The 20,383-nt window shown below is 38.2% G+C and overlaps 1 protein-coding gene across 4 annotated transcripts in view; it reads left to right on the forward strand.

Moving 5' to 3' along the window:
* The window catches only part of LOC134538267 (fatty acid synthase-like), a 124,503-nt gene that overhangs the window by 9,247 nt on the left and 94,873 nt on the right, over positions 1–20,383 (forward strand). For 2 of the 4 annotated variants that reach the window (XM_063379430.1, XM_063379431.1), the window contains exons 3-5: positions 909–1,061; positions 3,022–3,195; positions 16,946–17,146. In XM_063379430.1, coding sequence (XP_063235500.1) covers positions 909–1,061; positions 3,022–3,195; positions 16,946–17,146 — 528 coding nt within the window. Of the gene's footprint in view, positions 1–908; positions 1,062–3,021; positions 3,196–16,945; positions 17,147–17,780; positions 17,975–20,383 lie in introns of those variants that run through there. The other 2 variants (XM_063379432.1, XM_063379433.1) reach the window with 1 other exon arrangement.

Below are 20,383 nucleotides of genomic sequence, written 5' to 3' on the forward strand. Positions count from 1 at the left end.
GCAAAGCCAAGGTTTAGCATTTTTTTTTCAAACCATTTCATTTTTATTTGAGTAATTTCAGTATATAGTTTTAAAATTCCGTCTGCTAATCAAATCATTAAGCAGTCGACGTAGCTGCACCGGCAACGAATTCTAGCGACGGGTGCGGAAACTATGTGTGATTCGTGCCCAGAAATTTAGTTGAAAACACTATTTGCGTCTATTTATCACGCCTGGTATTATTTTAGATAATTTTGCGTTAAATTTCGTGTCCTAGTTTCGTAACATAAGTGTATTTGCTCGTTATAGACTTTAGATGTTATACGTCTCTGGCGAGATCTGAGAGACCCGCTCATTTTGTTTACGCTTAATTTGATCATATACCATTTATAAAACCGATTTTCGAGGTCTAATATCTCCCTTGGAACTAAGCTTGGTTGTAAGTTTCTTACGTAAACTCTAACTACAGTTTTAAGTAAGGAATTAAGTACCGGGATATTTCTAGCGAGTTTCCAAACAACCTGTATAATGCAATCATGCTAATTTTAATAAATTGGAATTTTTTCAAATATTTTTTTTTCATGTAAAATAATACTTAAGTATTAAACTACTTGTTATTGCATGTTATATAGATTTCTAAAATTTCTAGTACAAGCAATGCTTTAGTCAAATTTTTTGTAGTTGTTGACATTATTACCTGTCACCATTTGAGTAATACAGCATGTTCCAATTAGCTGGGATGCAATATATTTTTAGGCATTAACATAATAAGATCTGTGTACAAACTTGAAGTACTTTGCCATTTGATGATCCTAACTTTTTTAACTAATTTGATCATGGATTGAATTGCGATTGCATTTCCAATCGAAACTTCAAAACAACTCTGCACCAAAAGAGACAGTTTCACATAATATTATTTTCTTCCACAGGTATTTATGGTGTTGTAAATAGAATGGGAAAAATTAAGAATCTAACGCATTTCGACGCAGAATTTTTCGGTATAAGTCCCCAAGTATCTCACAGCATGAGTCCTGATCAGCGCCTCATGCTAGAAGCCACCTTCGAAGCGATAGTGGATGCGGGTAAGTTCAAACTCGAAATATATACTTTCCATATAATTTTTTTGAGATTAGAATATTAGAATAAGTACATTTTAAGCAACTATTAAGTGTTAAATTTCTGTCATTTAATATTAAAATTCATTTACAATTATTTCGATAGTTACCTCAAAGGACAAAAGTAACCCAAAGAAATCAGAAAAGAATGACCGAATACTTGATCATGAACGTTTTCTCGCATTTTACCAAAACTTTAAAAAATTTTTTCCCCTATCACTAAAATTCATTTAACGAATGGTAAAGTTCAGTTCACGTGTTCCTATTTACTAAGGCCCAACGGATGACATGGTATTCCACAGAAGATTATTTTTATCTCTTGGTTAAAAAAAAATAGCAGTACTGGCAGAGACATAAGTATAAATTGTAGTGAGTGTTATTAATGCTAAAAAATAAAAGGTTATTTCAATAACGATAAAAATAATATGGAAATGATGAATGATATAGCTCTCGGGAAGGTCAGATACAGTACAGCGATGTGGGGGTAGCCAGCATTTGTGGGGGGAAAAGGGGGGGGGGATGAAGCTTTAACAAGAATACATTTTTGATAGGCCCGTTTTTGAGTGTCTGAGAGTAGTGTATGGAATACTCGCGCCCCCCCCCCCCCTTTTTTTTTTTCCCCCGACTGTGATGAAAGCAAGGCTGTTGGTCTGATGTTCTTCCTCCAGAAAATGTTTTTTTTCAAAACATGATCCTTAAATGCGCATTATTGACTATCTAATGACCTTTAAAACTGAAAAAAAAAACGAACTTATGAACGGTAGATCCTTACAATATGATTGTACCCTAATACGTGTTCAAAGAGAAGGCTACTCACGGAATAATTTTTCATATTCAGTGGCCATAAATTGAGCCATTTATTCGTTATTTTAAGCGGGTTAATGAGTTTAATTAAAAAGTGGCCCGGGAGGGGGGGGGGGATGGTCAATGGCCCCTTCTTTAACCCCTCCCTGACAACACCTTTTGGAAGGTGAACTACTCAGTTGGTAAATGGGATCACGGATTAAGCCAGCCCCACACGATACCCATTTCCTTAGCAGTTTTCATACCTGTTCTCTGTTAGCGCGCCTGTGCTCGTGTAGGTAACACTTCAGCATCCTTTCATGAGATCTGGCTCTGGGTATAAAATTTCTCACACCCGAAGTCTTAGCTGAAACCATGATAAAGAGTGTAATATTTTATTCCTACTATACTCGCCCGTCGAGTTCGTCAAGATGGCGGATCCACGTATAGCTACATAAACCCGTACATGGTCCCTTTCGTAAACATTTGCTGAAAGTAACAAATGTATTGATTGATGTGCCAAATGAAACTTTACGATCGTAAAACTACCCTGGAACATACTTGATAAACTTAAATAGTCACAGAAAGAAGTAATCGTAAGTTTTAAAATACGCAATAAAAATGCATTATTACAGTGTTAATAAATCTTTGTCTCCGCTTGGAAGTTTAGAAGTCCCGGTAGCACGGTAGCAGAGTCCGCGGTTGTGACGCCCGCGGGGATATTTTTGAAGTGATTCAAACCTCGACACTGATAAGCACACGCACACGCACACATACTGTATAAATTTTCGTTATACAAATGAAATGATTCGATAATCGACGTAGTGGGTGTGGACGATACACGTGATTCGCGCCAAGAAATGTAGTTGGAAACACAATTTGCGTATATCACGCTTACATTTCGTGTTTGTTTTGTATTAAAAGTATATTTGCAACATGAAAACAAAGTATTTGCTCGTAATGAGTTTGATTTTTCTAATACAGAACCTGCAATTAGAAATTCAAATATGAACAAACAAGGAACATAAAAAGGAAAAAGGGCTCGCCCGGCCACGGAGTCACCCCATGGGGACCACTGTGTGACTCTTGTTTTCACAACGAGTGTGGGGGATAGTGGTCGAAGCGTGCTGACACTCTGTTACAGGAGTCAACCCGGGAGAAGTCCGTGGATCGAGAACCGGAGTGTTCATCGGTTACAGCACGGCTGAGTCGGACGAGCTGTGTCAAACTTTCCTGGAGGAAGTCAACAAGGACACACTCTGGTCATCCAGCCCGGGAATCATCGCCAACAAGATTTCCTATTACTTCGATTTCAAAGGTAAACTTTAAAACGAATCCTTTTGGAACAAATGATTCCGTGGCTATATTAAAGCACTTTTTGAAGTGAAACTTCTTTGCTGAGGGAGTTACAAATTTATAGCATTATGAAAATCCCGATCGCATTAGGGAAAATTGCTAGGTATGTGGTAGGATAACATGGAGAGGATGGGAATAGTTAGGTACATGGTCAGGGAACTGATAGAGGAGACAGCAGGGAAAGGTAGAAATGACGTAGCATACTTGCACTCTTGCGCTGTTGAGCACTTGCGCACTTTCATATGTGCAGTTGTTTCTTGGGGGTAGACGTCACGCTATCCCCACTCCGGGGCCATTGGTGCGGTAGTTGATCACTGGAGCAGCCTTGAGCGAGCTCCATGTGGTGGCGTGCGGCTTAGGTTGAACCCTGTCATGTTGCAGGGATAGGCGGGTCACGGGACTAGGGATCCGCCTGCGCTTGACACCACATCAACTTTAGGGGTATTTGGGAAGATGGATATACAACGGGTTTGAGATTATTGTAATGCACTGTGCCACGAGCCATATCTGGAAAAAAAATTGGTCTTTCATGTGTTTTATATATGTAACTAAATTTTACTACTAGTATAATGGTTTTAATGCTTTAGTTTGAAATGGTAAATATAAGTCACGAATTATTATTTTTCCATCACCCGCGGTCTCGGAATCGAGACCCGGGGCGGTCCTAGTGGTTTTCAGTGGCTTTAAAGGAAATCTCCGGCGGGCACCAGGTTAATTTGAGGATTAACCGAGGTGGTCGTGGGTGTTTGCCCCTGCGGCTGTTGATGGTGGGAGTCCCTACTTCTAATAAGCACTGGCCCTAAACAGTATAGAGGACTGTTTCCTAATTGTTCAGGAAGTGTTTGCGAAATAATAATAAAGAAACAGTATTTAGGTGCTGGTTTTTTAATCTCGCACCTTACATAGTGTGGATGGAGGCACAAGTTATACAATTACAATGTACAAAAAAACACGTTGGCACTACATACACTCGCACTGATATTTAATTACATATTACATGGATGTTACATTGTGGCGCTTGCAAACAAGGTCCTTACATTGATTTATGGGTCGACGAAGAGTTTGGGTGGATTAACGGCCACTCCCATGATAAGCTGTAGATAGATTCGTGCCCGGGCTCACCTGTGTGAGTCGCGGGACCGCGAAGATAATATTAAAATGCAAAGTCTTTAAGATTGCAGTCGGTAGGTGTATGCTCGACGAATTACGTGAAGTTCTGTTCGCGGGAGTCGGCCCGGACCTTAAGATTACTGCGTCACGAACCTTTGTTCCGCGACGAGAAAAAATTAAAGCGGCCGGGATAAGCCCTGCACCAGAAAAGGGCACGGGGGCACACGGGGAGAGAAAGGAGGAAAAAGGTTTTAGCGAATTATAATAGTTACCAGAATGTCGAATCAGAAGCACAAAATGTTGAAGTCTCCCCGCGGGATCACACGTCCGCCCTGGCCCGTGAGTATAACTCTACTGCCGCTTTGTGCCAGCTTGGGAGGGGAGGAAGCGTCATGACGCGCCAAACTTTCTAATGTGCCGTTATTCCAATTTTATAAACATAATTAGTCATTACTATTTATAGAATACTCGTATCTTACTGAAACTTGTCTGAATTAGTTGGCGAAAGGCCTATATTAATAAAATATAAAAAAAATTTAGATTAATTATATTTAAAAATAAAAAGTCAAGCTGGAGACTGTCTGTCACTTGTTGACTACTCCAGTGGCTATTTGCAAGTTAAAACAGGGAAGTAAATTAGATGGGTTAACACTGTGGTTAATTATTGGCGGAAGGCTGCAAGGGACATTCTGGATGTTTATTAATTGCGGTTTCCCACGGGGTAAACCGCTGCACCCTTACGACGCACTTTCACTATTAAGTGTTGTCCTGCTAATTAAAAATCACTTAATTAATCACAGAAATTTATGATGCGTGAGAACTGTTTGGTGGTGTTGGCATATGGACGTATCTGGGAATGCACTCACCGGCGTCGGGGGCTCGCTTGACTCACGTGAAATGTGCTAGGGGTGCGTTCCGTTAGCGGGGTTTAATACTGGTGGATTATAGATACTAGCAAATAATCTGTCGAAATACTGCCTTCTGATACGGAGATGTTTGAGGTAGAATTGGTTGCAGTAGGTGCCAAATAGCAATTATATATGTGTGCTAGTGCACAGAACATTATAGACTCTTTAGTCCGGGGGTGAAGTCGCAATGTGGCCCGGATGCAGCAGGTGTTTGCCAGAAAGAAATACCCCCGGTAGTTGTAGCCACCTGGGACGCAATTCTAAATGATGATAGGGTGAGTTACAAATTAGGCATTTGGGATTCTGGAAAGAAGATTTTTATTGAGCAGAGGCACTATCACATGCACTGCTCAGTGCATGGGCTGGTCACTTCGGAGCTGGAGCTCAATGCGACACACTTTAAGGGTCACACTGTTTTGTATGTTACTAAGACGACTAACTTTACTGACTCTCTAGCCTTTGTGCACAAACTATTTGGATAGGCTCACTTGGCACCCTGTGTTAAATAGAAATGTGAGTGTACACGCACATGGTGCATCAACTCTAGTCATAACCGATTAAACAATTACGAAGCCCATCATAAGTTACACATAGCAGCCACCCCCAATGGTCATGCTAACAACAAATACAAAAGTCCTAACACACACACACTATTAAAATACTACAAAAGCCATCTGTCAAAGGGAAAATATAATGTATTACACTTAGCTACTTGGCATGCGGCCCTAACTTAACTAACGCCACATGAGCAGAACTGCTTGCGGACCCTGAAAGTCCTGGGGCCGTTTTAACTAAAAAGAGTTCATTGTTGCGTTTCGCCTAACCAGTGGCCCTGCGTGGGTGAAGCTGTGAACTTCTCGGCGCCGGAATACTAATCCTTGAAGACTGGGACGCAACACACACCCAGACAAAATAAAAAATTACGTAGAATGCAACAAAAACCCTCACGAAAGCACTCATGTTTAAGTGAAGCGGCCGATGGATTCAGGCTGGACGTGCAGACCGTCTGCTGGGCCGTATGCAGAGCGATTTAGAACTTACGCTATATCTGTGACGAATGTAGTGAAGCATAGATTGATGGGCCCTGCGGGGCGATACGTGACTGGTCTGCTTCCGGAGTGATGACGATTTGCCAAGGCTGTAAACTCGGCGTGCTCCCTCAGCTCGATTCCCATGGAAACGTGCTATGTGCAAAAGAGTAATGAAGTTTATGTTCTTAGTATATTAGTGCTAAGACAAATCTTTGTCATTATTTTGCAACATGATTACTGGACTATTAATATTGTCCACCAATTGCTTAGTTTAATTATGAACAGTATTAACGAGCGACAAAGTAATGGTAAATGCAATAGTCGACTGTCGCATAGGCCACTATCGATATGTCTGGGCAGTTGGCATACCCAGGGCTGCACTTTTCTGCACTTTATTGCGATGGGACGCGTTCGGGCCGCACACACTCTAGCGAGACGGCGATGTACTGACTAGAAGAGCACCGACTTTTGGCGATAATGAATGTAAATATATGAAGTTCAATTAAGAGACGTAAATATTTCTCGACCAGAGTGTCTGTATGTGACTGTGACTCAACAAAGTAGCACTGAGCTAGGTCCTATTCATATGCATGTTGTCACTTTCACATGCCAGATACCTTCCTCAAACTACACATATCCATTTAGATAATTAGTTAAGTTGCTTAAACTACGTAAATATCAGCAAGATTTAAGTTTCAGAATTATTTAGTATCAAAATTTTTTAAAAATTTGTAAGAAAACTTTTTTGTACACTTTTGAAGTGAAAATTCTTTGCTGAATGGCTACAATTTTCAAGCATTATGCAAATTCCAATTGCATGAGGGAAATAGTTAGGTACATGTTGGGGGAACTGGTAGAGAACGAGAGTGTATCATTGACGATGCTAGAGGTGGGTTGTTACAGCAATTTTCGGTATCTGTTCCAACCTGTTACTGATACAGCATTGTACCATGTTACAAGTCTCTGATACTTCTGTATCAGACGGTCCCAGGAGGCAACAAAGCTCCGCGTACGCAGACCGTGCGACCGGAAGGATACTCTGATACATTATTTATCACGCCTGGTAATTCTCTACCTCTGATACTCTCATGCCCGCCTGATACAGCCAGTATCAATCAGTTCAACATTCACTGCAGTTCGTCCTGGCCGTGTATCACCATGTTGCGGGCTGTCATGCTTTATAGTTAGTATCTTTATAGTGAAATAAGGAATGGATAAGTGCACGAAAAAGACTTCATTTGTGTGGAATTTTTTCACGGAAAATAATGAGTTTGCTGATTGTAATTTGTGTAAACAAAAACTGAGTTATAAATCCAGGCCCGGACTGGCTCCTTCTGGGGCCCTCGGCCAGAAACTGAAAGGGGGGGCTCCTACCGAGAAGTCTGTGGGTTATGGAATACCACCCAGCAAACAGAAGGGGGGGGGGGGGGAGCAGGGCGTTCCCTCCGGAAAATGTTTAGAAATTATGCGTCTGGAAAACGCATTTTACTCTATTTTAAGGCTTTAAAAGTAAATGAATTTTAATCAACATTTTTGAAGAAAATATATTTTTAAGTAAGTAATTGTATTGTTTCCACTGATTTATTAAAACAAAACTTCATATTTTTTTTAAAGTATCCCTTTATAAAACATAAATTGGTGAAACTTACAATAAGTTATTAAAATAAAAATATAGTAGGATAAGAAAATTATCAACAAGGAAACCAAGCCGAATTTTACTACTGTATACTGTATTATATGCAATCTAAATTAATAGAATAATATAAATAGGCTATGTTTGTTACACTTTGAATAGCAATTTTTAAAAATTAGCATTTTTTTTAAAATTCAACAAACAAACAAAAATATTTTTCAAATTAAAATAAAAAAATTATTACTTAGTTTCTCTTTTTGTCTATGATACCCTGTTGAATTGTAATAAGAAAGCAATCTTTAAAGAGAAATCTAAGTAATTATTTTAAGATAAACATAAATAAAATAATAAAATAATATTTAAAAGTAACTATTATAACTAACCCAACAGCTTTTTCGTAAGTTCTTTACTGGTTGCAGCTACTTCATCTATAATTTCGTCTTTATCTAATCCGTAAAATAAATCTCTCTCAACATTAATAAAAAGTAGGCTTGACAAGAGCTCTTGGCTTAAAGCTGACCTTAGTCGGTTCTTAACAATTTTAAGTTTAGAAAAAACTCTTTCACATGTAACTTGTGTGCAAGGAATAGTTAGCACAAATTTATAAACTACATACAGATTTATATAGATTCCAGATTGTGTGAGATCAAAAAGAACAGAAAAAGCACATGACAAACATTGACAACATCGTTTCTTTTCGGAGCAGTTGACACCTATAGGTTTTTCTGGTGCTTTTTCTTTTTCTGGTGCTGACTCAAAATCGCCATCTTGATCTTCACTGTCTGTGTTTTCTTCACCCACAATTTGTTTTTCTTCAATTTTATCTTCCTGTATGAAATTGCTGTACTGAGCTGCAAACTGTTTCAACTCTATCAGTACCCTGCTTCTGTCAACTTTACACAGTTTAGAGATGCTTGAAAGGGCTTCTGCAGGAAATTCATCCAGCTTCAAAATAGTATTAAATTTCTTTGGATCCAACCAGGAACAATCTTGTAAAATTTCTTTGTTCGGGCAAAATCTCTCTTCGATACTTATCCTAGCACAGTCTAAAACAGTGAAAAAAATCAGTCTATAGCTTTGAGTAGTTGACAGTTCAGAAGCTTCGTCTTTAGATTTTTCCCCAGGCATCATCTTCTTCTTTGACGTCCTTTTATTGTTAAAGTCTAACTCAATTTCAATGTCAACTTCGTTATGTTCTAACTTTTCATTGAGAGCACTGGCATATGTTTTTGTTTTTGAGTACAAAGCCTCAAAGTGTACATCATTTCTTTTATTTTTCACTTGCTGGAGTAATGTTTGAATCAGGTCCCAAGCGATAGAGTAGTCAATATTTTTACTTTGCAAGTACTTGGAAACAGGGGAAGTAACTAAAAATAAATCAAGCAATACAAAAGACATGAATAGGTTCTCAAATTTAGACCAATGACTTATCAAATTCCTTGCTGTAAATTTTGATTTAGCCTACAGTCAAAACTTCCAACTGATATTTTTTGTAAAACCGACATAAGATTAAATAATTTTGCAGTATTTGAATTTTCTTCACAATTCAAAAACTCTTCATCAACAATTGATGAAAGAACTTTGTGTTTGCTCCACCATCGCGTCGCTCCTATTTTTTGTAACCTATATAACTTGTCATGTGCAGTGTGTTTTTTCTTTGTTTCTTTTTCCCACACTGCCATTCTTTTGTGCGACAAATTTAGAAAAACCGCCGTTTCTTCAACCAAACCAAATAAGTTTTCTGCTTGCAGTATTTTAACAGTCGTATCAGCAACTACTAAGTTTAGCACATGTGCCATACAATGGGTATACATAAGATCTCCGTTGTCCTTCTTGAGATTGGCTTGCAGGCCGTTGTAGCATCCTTTCATGTTACTAGCTCCATCAAAAGAACAAGCAATAATATTTGATGTAGCTATGCCACATTTTGCTAGAGTAGATTTCACAAGTTCATACAAAGCAAGTCCACTTGAATCATCAACTACTGTCATATCTAAAAGTTTTTCATATATTTTTCCTTGCATTACATAGCGAACACATATAGCCAACTGATCCATTACAGCAACATCATGTGTACTATCTACCATGATGCTGTAATTTATGCTATTTTGAAGGTCGTTCAAAATAATTTTACGACCTATTGAGCTTATTACTTTGATCAACTTGTTGATAAAGGTTTTCGATAAAAATGTCAGTAAAGAACCTCGTCCAATAGACGTAGGCCTTTGAGTGTTCTTTCCTGTGGCTATTCTCTTCTTTATTATTTTCTTTCGATGCTTTTTGCTTTCTTCAATACACATTGTTATGTGATTTTGCAAAATAACATCATAATTTGCGACCAGCATCACAAGTTCCAGAAAATTTCCATGGTTTTCCACAGAGCCAAGCGTATATGCTCCTTCTGCTTTATCACCTCTATAGGCGATTCCTTGCCTTCCAATAAATAAAACAATGTCAATCAAACGTTGCACAACCAATCTCCTGGTCTGAACTTCTTTTTCTCGCTTTTTTGTTTGGTTGGTAGCTAAAAGAGTTGATATGTCAAAACCTTTTTGGCTTTGAAAAGCTGCTGTCACCGCGAGTTCGTGGTAATGAGAGTCTTCATGAATCTCAATAGCTTTGTAAACATGTTTGGGAGAAACGTCGTGACCAATAATAAAGGTAGAATCTCTATGATCTTTACCTCCAAACGCCATACAACAAGAGCAGTACACTTTGTTAAGCTGAACTGAGTATGATAACCATTTTCTGTGAACTTTATCACCATTTGGCAGAAGTCGATAATACAGCTTTGAAGGCTCAAATGGCAATTTAGTTCCTTTTCCTTCTTTCACTTGAATTGGGTGCTTCTCCATAAAAGCTTTTTTGACTCCGATCGGGTCATTTTCGTTTGGGCAGATGAAACAACCAAGTTGTTCCACAACAGCATCAGGTGTCTCCTGGTCATCTCCTTCATCGGTGTTTTCTGAGTCGGAGCTCGAACTATTTCTTGATGAACAGCTGCCGAGATGAAAAGATGTTAATGATGGACTGTCTAAAACAGTATGATCGCAAGCAGGCGTAGTTTTTTCCTTCTCAACACTACAACACTACTAGGAGTAGACACAGGCTGAAATGAAGGAGGTGACACTGGATCTTCAGTCTCTGAAAACAAATACATACCTAGTCGCACTGTTGCTAAAATATGACGTTAACAGTTTAGTTTTTTTAGAAATTAATTAAATCTTTTACTGTAAGTGTTGAATTTAGTCATCAAAAGACATCATAGTGTACACTTCAATATGTCAGCTTGGTGCATTGCAGTAACTACAATTTTTAGTATTTCCTATGTGAAGCAATTAATATTTAAGAAATGTAAATATTGTTAACAGTGTTATTGACACGACTTATATTAAAACCACAAGCAGGCAGTTACAAAAATAAATAGTTTGTCGCTGTAACATAAAATACTTTCGGAAAGAGGTATTAAAAGTGCCCTGATCGAATGGAGGGAGGCGGGGGGTGGGCTGGGTTCACAGCTTAAACAGAGATGACGAATGGAGAACGAGACAGCTGCGTTATCGCTTCCCACGGAAATGCCGTAGTGTTATCAACGTGTCTTCTGTCAAGTCTAGATGACATTCGAGAGGCAGTAAATAACTGCTGTTAAAACAGGCATAAGTAACGCAGTTACGAGGTAGATCATGTTTTTCAACTAAGCAATCCCATCCCTCCGCCAGGCACGTGAAGATAAGGCGTTTGAGTCTGAAAAAAAACGTGAAAAAGTTAAAAGTAGTTTTATTTACGTTTAAATTCGTGAAAAAAACTGAAATAATTAGAAAATCGCGTTTTAACATCCAAACATCACAATTCGCATTATTTTTCGAGTTTTTCGCGATCGTGATTTTTTCAGGTCCCTACGATTGATAACTTATTCAACTTACCTGTATTTGAATTTTCATTGTGTTCTGAATGATGACTAAGTACCTGAGAACTGGAATTAGAACTAGCTAACCAAGTGTTCAAACTTTGCGAGCTTTTAATATTTTCTGAAATTTTATTTTTCTTTCCTTTTCTTTTACTAGCGCCACTTGGATACACTCGTTTCATATTTTCTGAGCTTAATGATGCGGTTTTGTTCGAATCCGAACCACTTTTCGCGCACACATTAGTTGCTGTTAATTGTAAACACAAAACTTAACACAATTTACCCGATTACACACAGAATAAACATGCTGCAATTGCAACATGCACTGCAACGCAGTTACTGAGCTAATACAGCATTGTCACTTCCCCTAATGTCAGCACCCCCCCCCCCCCCCCCCCAACGGATAGAATTGCACGCGCAGCGAGGGGGAAGAGCGACATGAGTCATACTGATAAGAGTCTACGACGCCCCTCGCCTGTCGCTAGCTGAATATGTGCTATATAGGAAGGTTTTAGGTGTATACGACGTAAAGTATCACCAACGTAAAACGTAAAATATGTGACCCAAAATGAAAAATACACAGAGGCAATTTTGTAAATCTATTAAATATTTCGTAGAAAAAAATATTTATTTGGGGGCCCCATTGGGGGCCCCCCTGGCCCGGGGGCCCTCGGCGATCGCCGACTAGCCGACCTGACCAGTCCGGGCTTGTATAAATCATCGACTAATCTGAAGAAACATTTGAAAAAACATTGATATAGTATGCTCACTAATGTACCTATCTGTTTTTTTATTTTTTATTTTTGATAAAATCGTGAATTTTTAATGTATAAAAATACTAGTTACTAATTGTTTTCGAAAAAAGAAAGTCCATATGTTGATTACATCTGTTATTAGTGTCAACTGAGAATTTATTTGCATTTTCATAGCTGTTAGGTGCACAAATATAAATATTATATCTTGTATTAATGTACTTTTTAATATTAAAATTTCATTAGTTTTATTATTGAACGAGACGGTGCACGCACTGCGCACTGAGCGTACTTTGAAGTAGGACAATAAACAAAACGACTTGTAACCAGGGCTGCCACTCTGATATTCATGAAAAACCTAGATAACCTACAAAAAAACCCAGACACATGGGTAAAAAACCCAGATGCGTCTAAAATGCTATCGTTGAAAATGTTTGCGTACTAATTCAAAAATATAAACATAACTGGTTTTAATATAAAACAATTAATTACCTTACAAGACTGAAAACGGTTAAATACAACCAATACAAGAAAATTACACTGCAGCAAAATGGCTGTATAAGTAATTCTTGGACCAGCACATATCATAAAAAACCTACAAATATATACATGACAAAACAAACACCATCACTGCATTCTTTAAACCGGTAATTGTTTTTATAAAACTGCATCATGTACGTTAGTCTTTATTCAGAGTCTGATTCTACAAGATTGGTTTGAAGGTTAATTGTTGCATTGGTTTTGTGTTCTGCAAGCCTCTTTGAAGAATGTGTCTAATTTAATATTCGACTTAGCTTCTTGAAAACTAGTTTTGTGTTTATATGTATTTTTGTGTGTGAAACACATAGACTTGTTTGCATTTATCAAACAGATATTGCAACAGATACAGTAGCTACTACCTTTATTATTGTTTTAGGTATAAAAATAATTAAAATTATAAAAAACCTAGAAATGTTGGAATTCATTATTTAAAAACCCAGAAACCCAAACACCATTGGAAAAACCCAGATCTGGGTGGAAAACCCATGAGTGGCAGCCCTGCTTGTAACAATATCGCTTTGCGCCTCTCCTTCAAGGCTTCAACGCCTTCCCCTGCGCTTCCTCCCCTACATTCTTTCCCTTCTTTATCCCTTATTCATCGTTCCTGCTCCCTCCCCTTTCACAAGCTCCGCCCAAGTGACCGTCATCTGCGATCGGGTACTGCGCTCATTGGCCGTGGTGTTGTTCCAGGCGAATTCTGAACTGATACTAAAGTCTCTGATATTTTTCAAGTGTACTCGTTTGCCGTTCCTGATACAGGCGCGTATCAGTGACAAAGTATCAGGTTGATACTTTTCGACCCACCTCTAGACGATGCCAATTCAAATGGGGAAAGAGAAAAAAAGGGGGGCAAGTATGTTGGTTAAATTGTAGGGAAAAAGAAAAAAATATGAGCAGTGATCATAGAAAACAGAGTGCCGCTTGTCTTTGTCTATTCCTCAGTTTTGTAATAGCTAACTTGAGGAGTTTTCAAATCGCGTGTTTTTTTTTCTCTGCACACCGTATTCATGCCCAAATAGGCGGGGCCCTTACTAAAATACGACGAGTTTTGTTATAATAATATAGGAGGAAAGAAAGAATAGGCGAGGGGGATGGAACGTCCTTCTAGAGGACCCAATCTTTTTTCGACAACGTGCACCATGTTTACCTTACCGGATATCAAACACGAGAGGCAAGTAATATAAAATTTATTTATTTGTTATTTTTCTTATTTTATTATAATAAACAGTTATTTTATTTGGATTTTTTTGCACGAATTATTTTATCAAATCGGTAATAAGAGAACAGCCGAATCTATGAAAAAAACTGCTGGGCAAAAAGGATATTATTTAATCAGTTTGATTAGTAGCTCATAGTAGAGGCATTTGAAGTAATCTGTGTGGTATAGCAACCTTACTGATAGCTCATCAGAGAGGAAAAAAAATGTGAGTGAAGGTACCTACATTACATAATTTTGTTAACTGAAAGTAAAACTACAGGACGGAAGCGAACTGCGAATAGCTAATTATTTTTAAACCAGTTTTGAAAGTTAAAAAAGTGTAAGTCATCCTTAGAAGGTAGACATATACTGTCGTGGCTTTTCTGTAGGCAAAAAGACCTACAATTCTGTAGTGCATTAATTTGATGGGACAATCATGTATGTCAGTGTAAGCCACACGAAAGCACCCTAAAAGCATCTTTACAACTTGACTACAAAACTTCAAAGTTTTGCTACTATCCTTTAATTTAATATTCGAGTGTATTAAACACATAAATCTTCTGGAATACATTATCTAAATCATGCTGAAAACAGCATCAAAGTCCATTGTTGAGTTAAGAAGAAGTGAACAGGTAGACACTAGTAGCGACTGTGTATAGTAATATTTAGATGAGAAATCGGATCAGTTTCAAACAAAAAAAAATATATATTTAATTCCCTTGACTTAAACCAGGAACCCCTCAAAATTAAGCCTGCAAAGATATAAAAAAATGTGTGCGTGAAGTCCAAGCATGACAGAAGTGAAAATCCTTGCGTATTAGTTATAGGTAGAGATATCATTGGAATACCATCATGATACTTTGTACACAACTTACTAAAGAGATCTGGTATAAAATATATATTTTTAATAAAAATTACAAATTTTTTTACATTTTTATTGTTATTTTTTTTATTTTTTTAAATTTTTTTTTGGCAAACATCATGTCAAATTTAATCCCTTGTCATTCTAAAGAGAATGGCACATATTTGAGCTTTCTAGGACAAATGGTTTTAGAGTTACATACTTTTAAATATATCAATACGTTCCTAAAAACTGGAGGTTATTAATTTTTCAAAAATTTATAGGTAACTCAAAAACAAAAAAGTGATAAAAAATTAAAACTTGTTATTTTTATCTTTGGTGCTACAACATATAACTAAATAAAGATCTGAAGACATCATGTTTTGACCATAGTTTGATTTGGTGAAAAATGACCCATGCGAATACTTTGCAGTGAGTATCATTTTGTGAAATAGTTGAAATAGATTAAATTGTACATCTAAACAAACTTGAGGAAGAGTGTCCTGCAGCAGTATTATAGTATTATGTGTCATGCTAGCTCTCCATGGGGAAAGCGAGTGGGTACACCCTATAAAATGTAAAAGATGCCTGCCTTTTCAATTTACCTACCGATTGCTTCACAAGCTTCGCCCCTCGCTCGCTGGTTCTTGTAGTCCGTGCTCGAAATGTCGTACAAAATCTCGTAAGTACGCACTAGTTCAAGCACTCGTTCCTCCATTGTTAGTTGCTTCCGATTCACAACACATCTGACGAAAATAATTATACAAGTCCAAAACTTTGCCCGGTGCATTTTAGGACGTGTTATGACACGCTCTGCATCCGGTAACGCAAGCAAGAGCACGTGTTAACACTGAAAGTCGGAACATTGCGAGGACATCTGTGTGTAAAGTATATTGATGTATTTATCCTGTAACACATGTCGACAAGAAACAGCACAGTTTGTATCTTTGAATATATATACTGTATAGAAGTCGCGAGTGGATAGGATTAACTCTACGTTTTTCAGAAGCGTATGATGAGCAGCTTGGGAACTTCACCGCTGCAGTGCGCTGCCGTAACGCCCTGTATCGTCTTAGGTTGTCATTTACACGTTAGAGCGCAGCTTTGTCGCCCGCTGTCATTCCCCCGCGCCCCCCCGCCCATCAATCACTGCAGCTCAAGGTCGTTCAACGGGAGGGGAAGGGGTGTTTGAAGAGTTCGACACTTGTCCGCTAGGGACCACCACAAGTCGATGCCCTAGAGATGGTGGCGATTGCGGCGGTGAATTAACCAACTACCTCAAACCGTATTAGTAGAGACCGGAATAATTCGCGAATTCATTTCGCGATAGACTAAAATACAAATCATTATACCTCAGTGCTGCCTCTGCTATTGGTTCACAACTCACCTGGATGACTCTGGGCCAATGAGAAACACCCAACCAAAGCTTTATCGAATCACAGGCTGCTACGCTGGAACGTCTCACAAGACAGCAGCCAATGAGTGGGTGGCATTTGACCGAGTGTACGTAGAACTATGTAGTTCATCCTACAGGTCATTGAACCCGCGAATTTTTCCGGTGCCTACGTATTAGAAATTTTAACCTGGGCTGGCGACTTCTATACAGTATATATATATATATATATTCAAAGGTTTGTATGCGGCTTTATAATGAGTTGATCAGTGCGCCTCCTAGCCAATTAAAAATTGAATGATTTCACTCTGAAGCTAGTTTCCGCTGCAGGAAGTCGTGCCGGCGTTACTTCGGCGGGCAGGATCGTGGCGTCTCGAACTGCGTCGCGCTGTGTTCCAGGCCCGAGCTACTCCGTGGACACGGCGTGCTCGTCCAGCGTGTTCGCGATGCAGAACGCCTTCAGCGCCATCCGGGCGGGCCACTGCGACGCCGCGGTCGTGGCCGCCATCAACGTGTGCCTGCGGCCGGAGTACACCCTGCAGTTCCAGCACATGAACATGCTCAGCCCGAGCGGCAAGTGCAAGGTGTTCGACGCGTCGTGTAAGTTCCTCGCCTCCTCCGAGGCACGGCCGAAAAGTCTTTACTCAGGCACCACTGTACTGTTAAGGTGGGTCTACACTATATAACAAAAACATGTTATATTTGTAACATGTTATATAACAAGTTACACAACTTGTTTCATAAAATGTTACATAACATGTTAAATAATAAGTTATATAACAAGTAATACAACTTGTTTCATAACATGTTACATGTTTTTAAACATGCATACAAGTGTGGACAAATGGCCAACATGTTATACAACAAGTTATTTAACTTCCTTTGATCTTTAGCGACACTGCATGGGAAACATATAACTTGTTTTATAACACTTATTTTGTTATAAAACATGGTGTTATATAACATTTTTCTTCATGTTTTCATAACAAGTTATACAACTTTTTTGTATAACTTGTAATATAATTTTCATTCTTTTCATTTTGTAACATGTTGTATAACTTTGTAATGTAACATTTTATAACTTGTTTTGTTATACAGTGTAGACCCACCTTTACTCATACAGAGTATTTTACGTTAATTGTTTTTGTTCAATGAGCATCGAAATTGTAATTACGTTTATTGTATAAAATTAGTACTGTGATATGTAGAAACAAATTTTGCTCTATGGCACATTATATATCTTTGGTAAAAAAAGAAAGAAAACGGTTGTTATTAGATCTAATGGAGAGGAGAATAAACAGAAGAAAATAAAAGTGTGTGTTCATTTGGAATTGTGATGATTATTTTATAAATGATATAAATTGTTATAAATTTGGTGTTCCAGACTATATCAATAAGGACTTTTATTACTCACTCAGTGGTCTGAAAGTAAGTGGTCTTATGCTCGTTACGTTAGTAGCTAAGCCGGCGCAGAATTTTTTTTAATATTCATCAAACCAATATAGTAAATTTAAATAGTTACTGCTGAAACCAGTACACCACACAGAAAAAAAAAATTTTTTGTGCGTGTGAGGTGCATTAAGGCTCCCCACACACGATCGGTCCAGCTCCTAGTTCGGACTGCTCAGACCAAACTGACAGTTTGGTCTGGATCGAGGCCCTCTGCACGCACGACCAATCCAGGTGCCCGGTTCGGATCGAATAGTCCGACTTCTCGGTTTGGACTGAACTTGAGCCTTTCCCACAAACAATCAGTCTTGTGGTTGCTGCTGCTGGTGGCTGTATCGTTTCATCGTAGAATATGGAAGAAAATTTGGTTGTTGCATTTGCAGTGGCAATTTTAGCTATAAAAAAAGGGTTAAAAAAATAGCAAGTAACCAAAGAATATAAACAAAGATGTCTGCCACGACACTCAGCCGATGGACGGATGGACTGAATGTTTGGACTGACAGTTTGAATTGGCGAAACGCTGTTCCCATACTCAGCAGTTCGAACCGAGTGCTCTGGAGCCCACAGCCCGATTTGATGGGAAGCCATCAGTTCCGACTGATCAGTCGCAGGCTCCAAGGGTTCCCTAGCCCTTTAAAGAGTCAACGTTGTGAGCGACGACACAGCTCCGGTGCTAGCCTGGATAGCTAGCAGAGGTTAGATAGGCCTCCACCGGACCATGTGTTCACTGGGTGACTGAGGGGTCCCAGTGTTATGTGGTAGAACGGGGTAGGCGCCAGCAATGCTGATAACGTCTAAGGGCTTAGGACGCAGCCAATTGTCTTGTTAGCTGAGTGAGGCAGGGGTGATGGTGGTGTGTAAGCTGGGATGGGTAGCCTCGGCCTCTGGACATAGCTGGATCTCCAACAACACCTCTCCTGTTTCGCGTATACGGCATATCCGTATCCACACCCGTGGGGGCCCCAGACCAGCAGGGCCTAACTGTTAAGAAGCCTGGGCCAACAAATAAAAGGGGGAGCAATCCCTTTGCAGTCATACTGATCAGTCCACCATCGCTCACACACAGCATTTCCGACTGTTCAGTTCCAGCGGATAAGTTCAAACTGACAATTCGGACTCATTGTGTGTGGGGGACCTTTGGAAGTACTTACTTGATGTCATTAAAAACTAACTTTAATTTTGCACGCAAATAATTAATTGAAATAAAATAATAACAATTGGAGCGATATTATAAATACGGTTGGTAAAGTATAAAATAAATCAAGTTAAAAAAAACTTAAATAAATACTCAGTATAAGAATTAATATAAACATGTGTATAAAACTAATTAATTGATTTAGTATAATAATAAAGATAAATTTAAATTAATAATGAAAATCAATAAATATTCTGAATGTTTATTCTTATTATTTTAATTATTTATTGAATAATAATGTAATACTTTATAATTGATAATGAAAATAAGTTATACGTACCTACGTGAAAAATAACCTCACTCATATAAATAAACTTGAAAATAAATATATAAACACAACTTTTATTCCTATAGTTGTGTATCTTAAACGAAAGTAAATATTTAGTGAAATGCAATTCGTTATTAATTGATTCTTAAGAGTTGTTAAGCTCTTTTCAAAATCCTAAATGATGGTGGTGAAATTGGCCCTAAATTGCCTCTTTAGCAACCCACTGATGGCCGTTATTTTACTGAGCACCAATATTCCACATCAAGGTGTGTACTACCATATATAATTAATATAAATTACCTTAAAAATGATGAAATATTACTGTGTGAAAATACTTACATTATATATTTCACAACAGATAAAAAAAATGTGTAAGATACCTGCGCAGGTCTACTAAACCTATCCATTTTAAAAACAACCATTTTTTTATTAAAATGTTTATAAAAAACAATGTCCTGCTGGGGCCGGATTTTTTTAACTGAAAAAACGTTGCATTAAAAACAGATCTTTCGTATCACGCAGTCGTAACAACTGTTGGTAGTGGCTTAGAGCCTCACCACCGTTCCAGTCAATTGGATTCACTCGTGACGTCACACTACATCCGTTAAAAACACGTCGATGGATGAATTACCTATTCAATCCTCAACGAAAGTTCGTTATCAAAAACGTTTTCCTAAAAAAGTACTTGTGACCAGATGTACTTCGATTTCAATGCCCATAAAAAAACTATAAAAGTCAAAATCAAGTCTTTAACTGACAGTAAATGTGTCACGTAGTTAACGTACATGGGGCATTACTCATGCTTACGTAAAACGTAAAAATTTGGCACAAACTTTTATCAGTGCCATTGTTGTAACAACTATACGGGACAATTTCTTCTAAGAAAGTTTGTGCTCAAAACAATCTTCTAGCTCTGGCCATATAC

Source organism: Bacillus rossius, chromosome 13 (genome assembly GCF_032445375.1).
Source record: "Bacillus rossius redtenbacheri isolate Brsri chromosome 13, Brsri_v3, whole genome shotgun sequence".
Lineage (NCBI taxonomy): Eukaryota > Metazoa > Arthropoda > Insecta > Phasmatodea > Bacillidae > Bacillus > Bacillus rossius.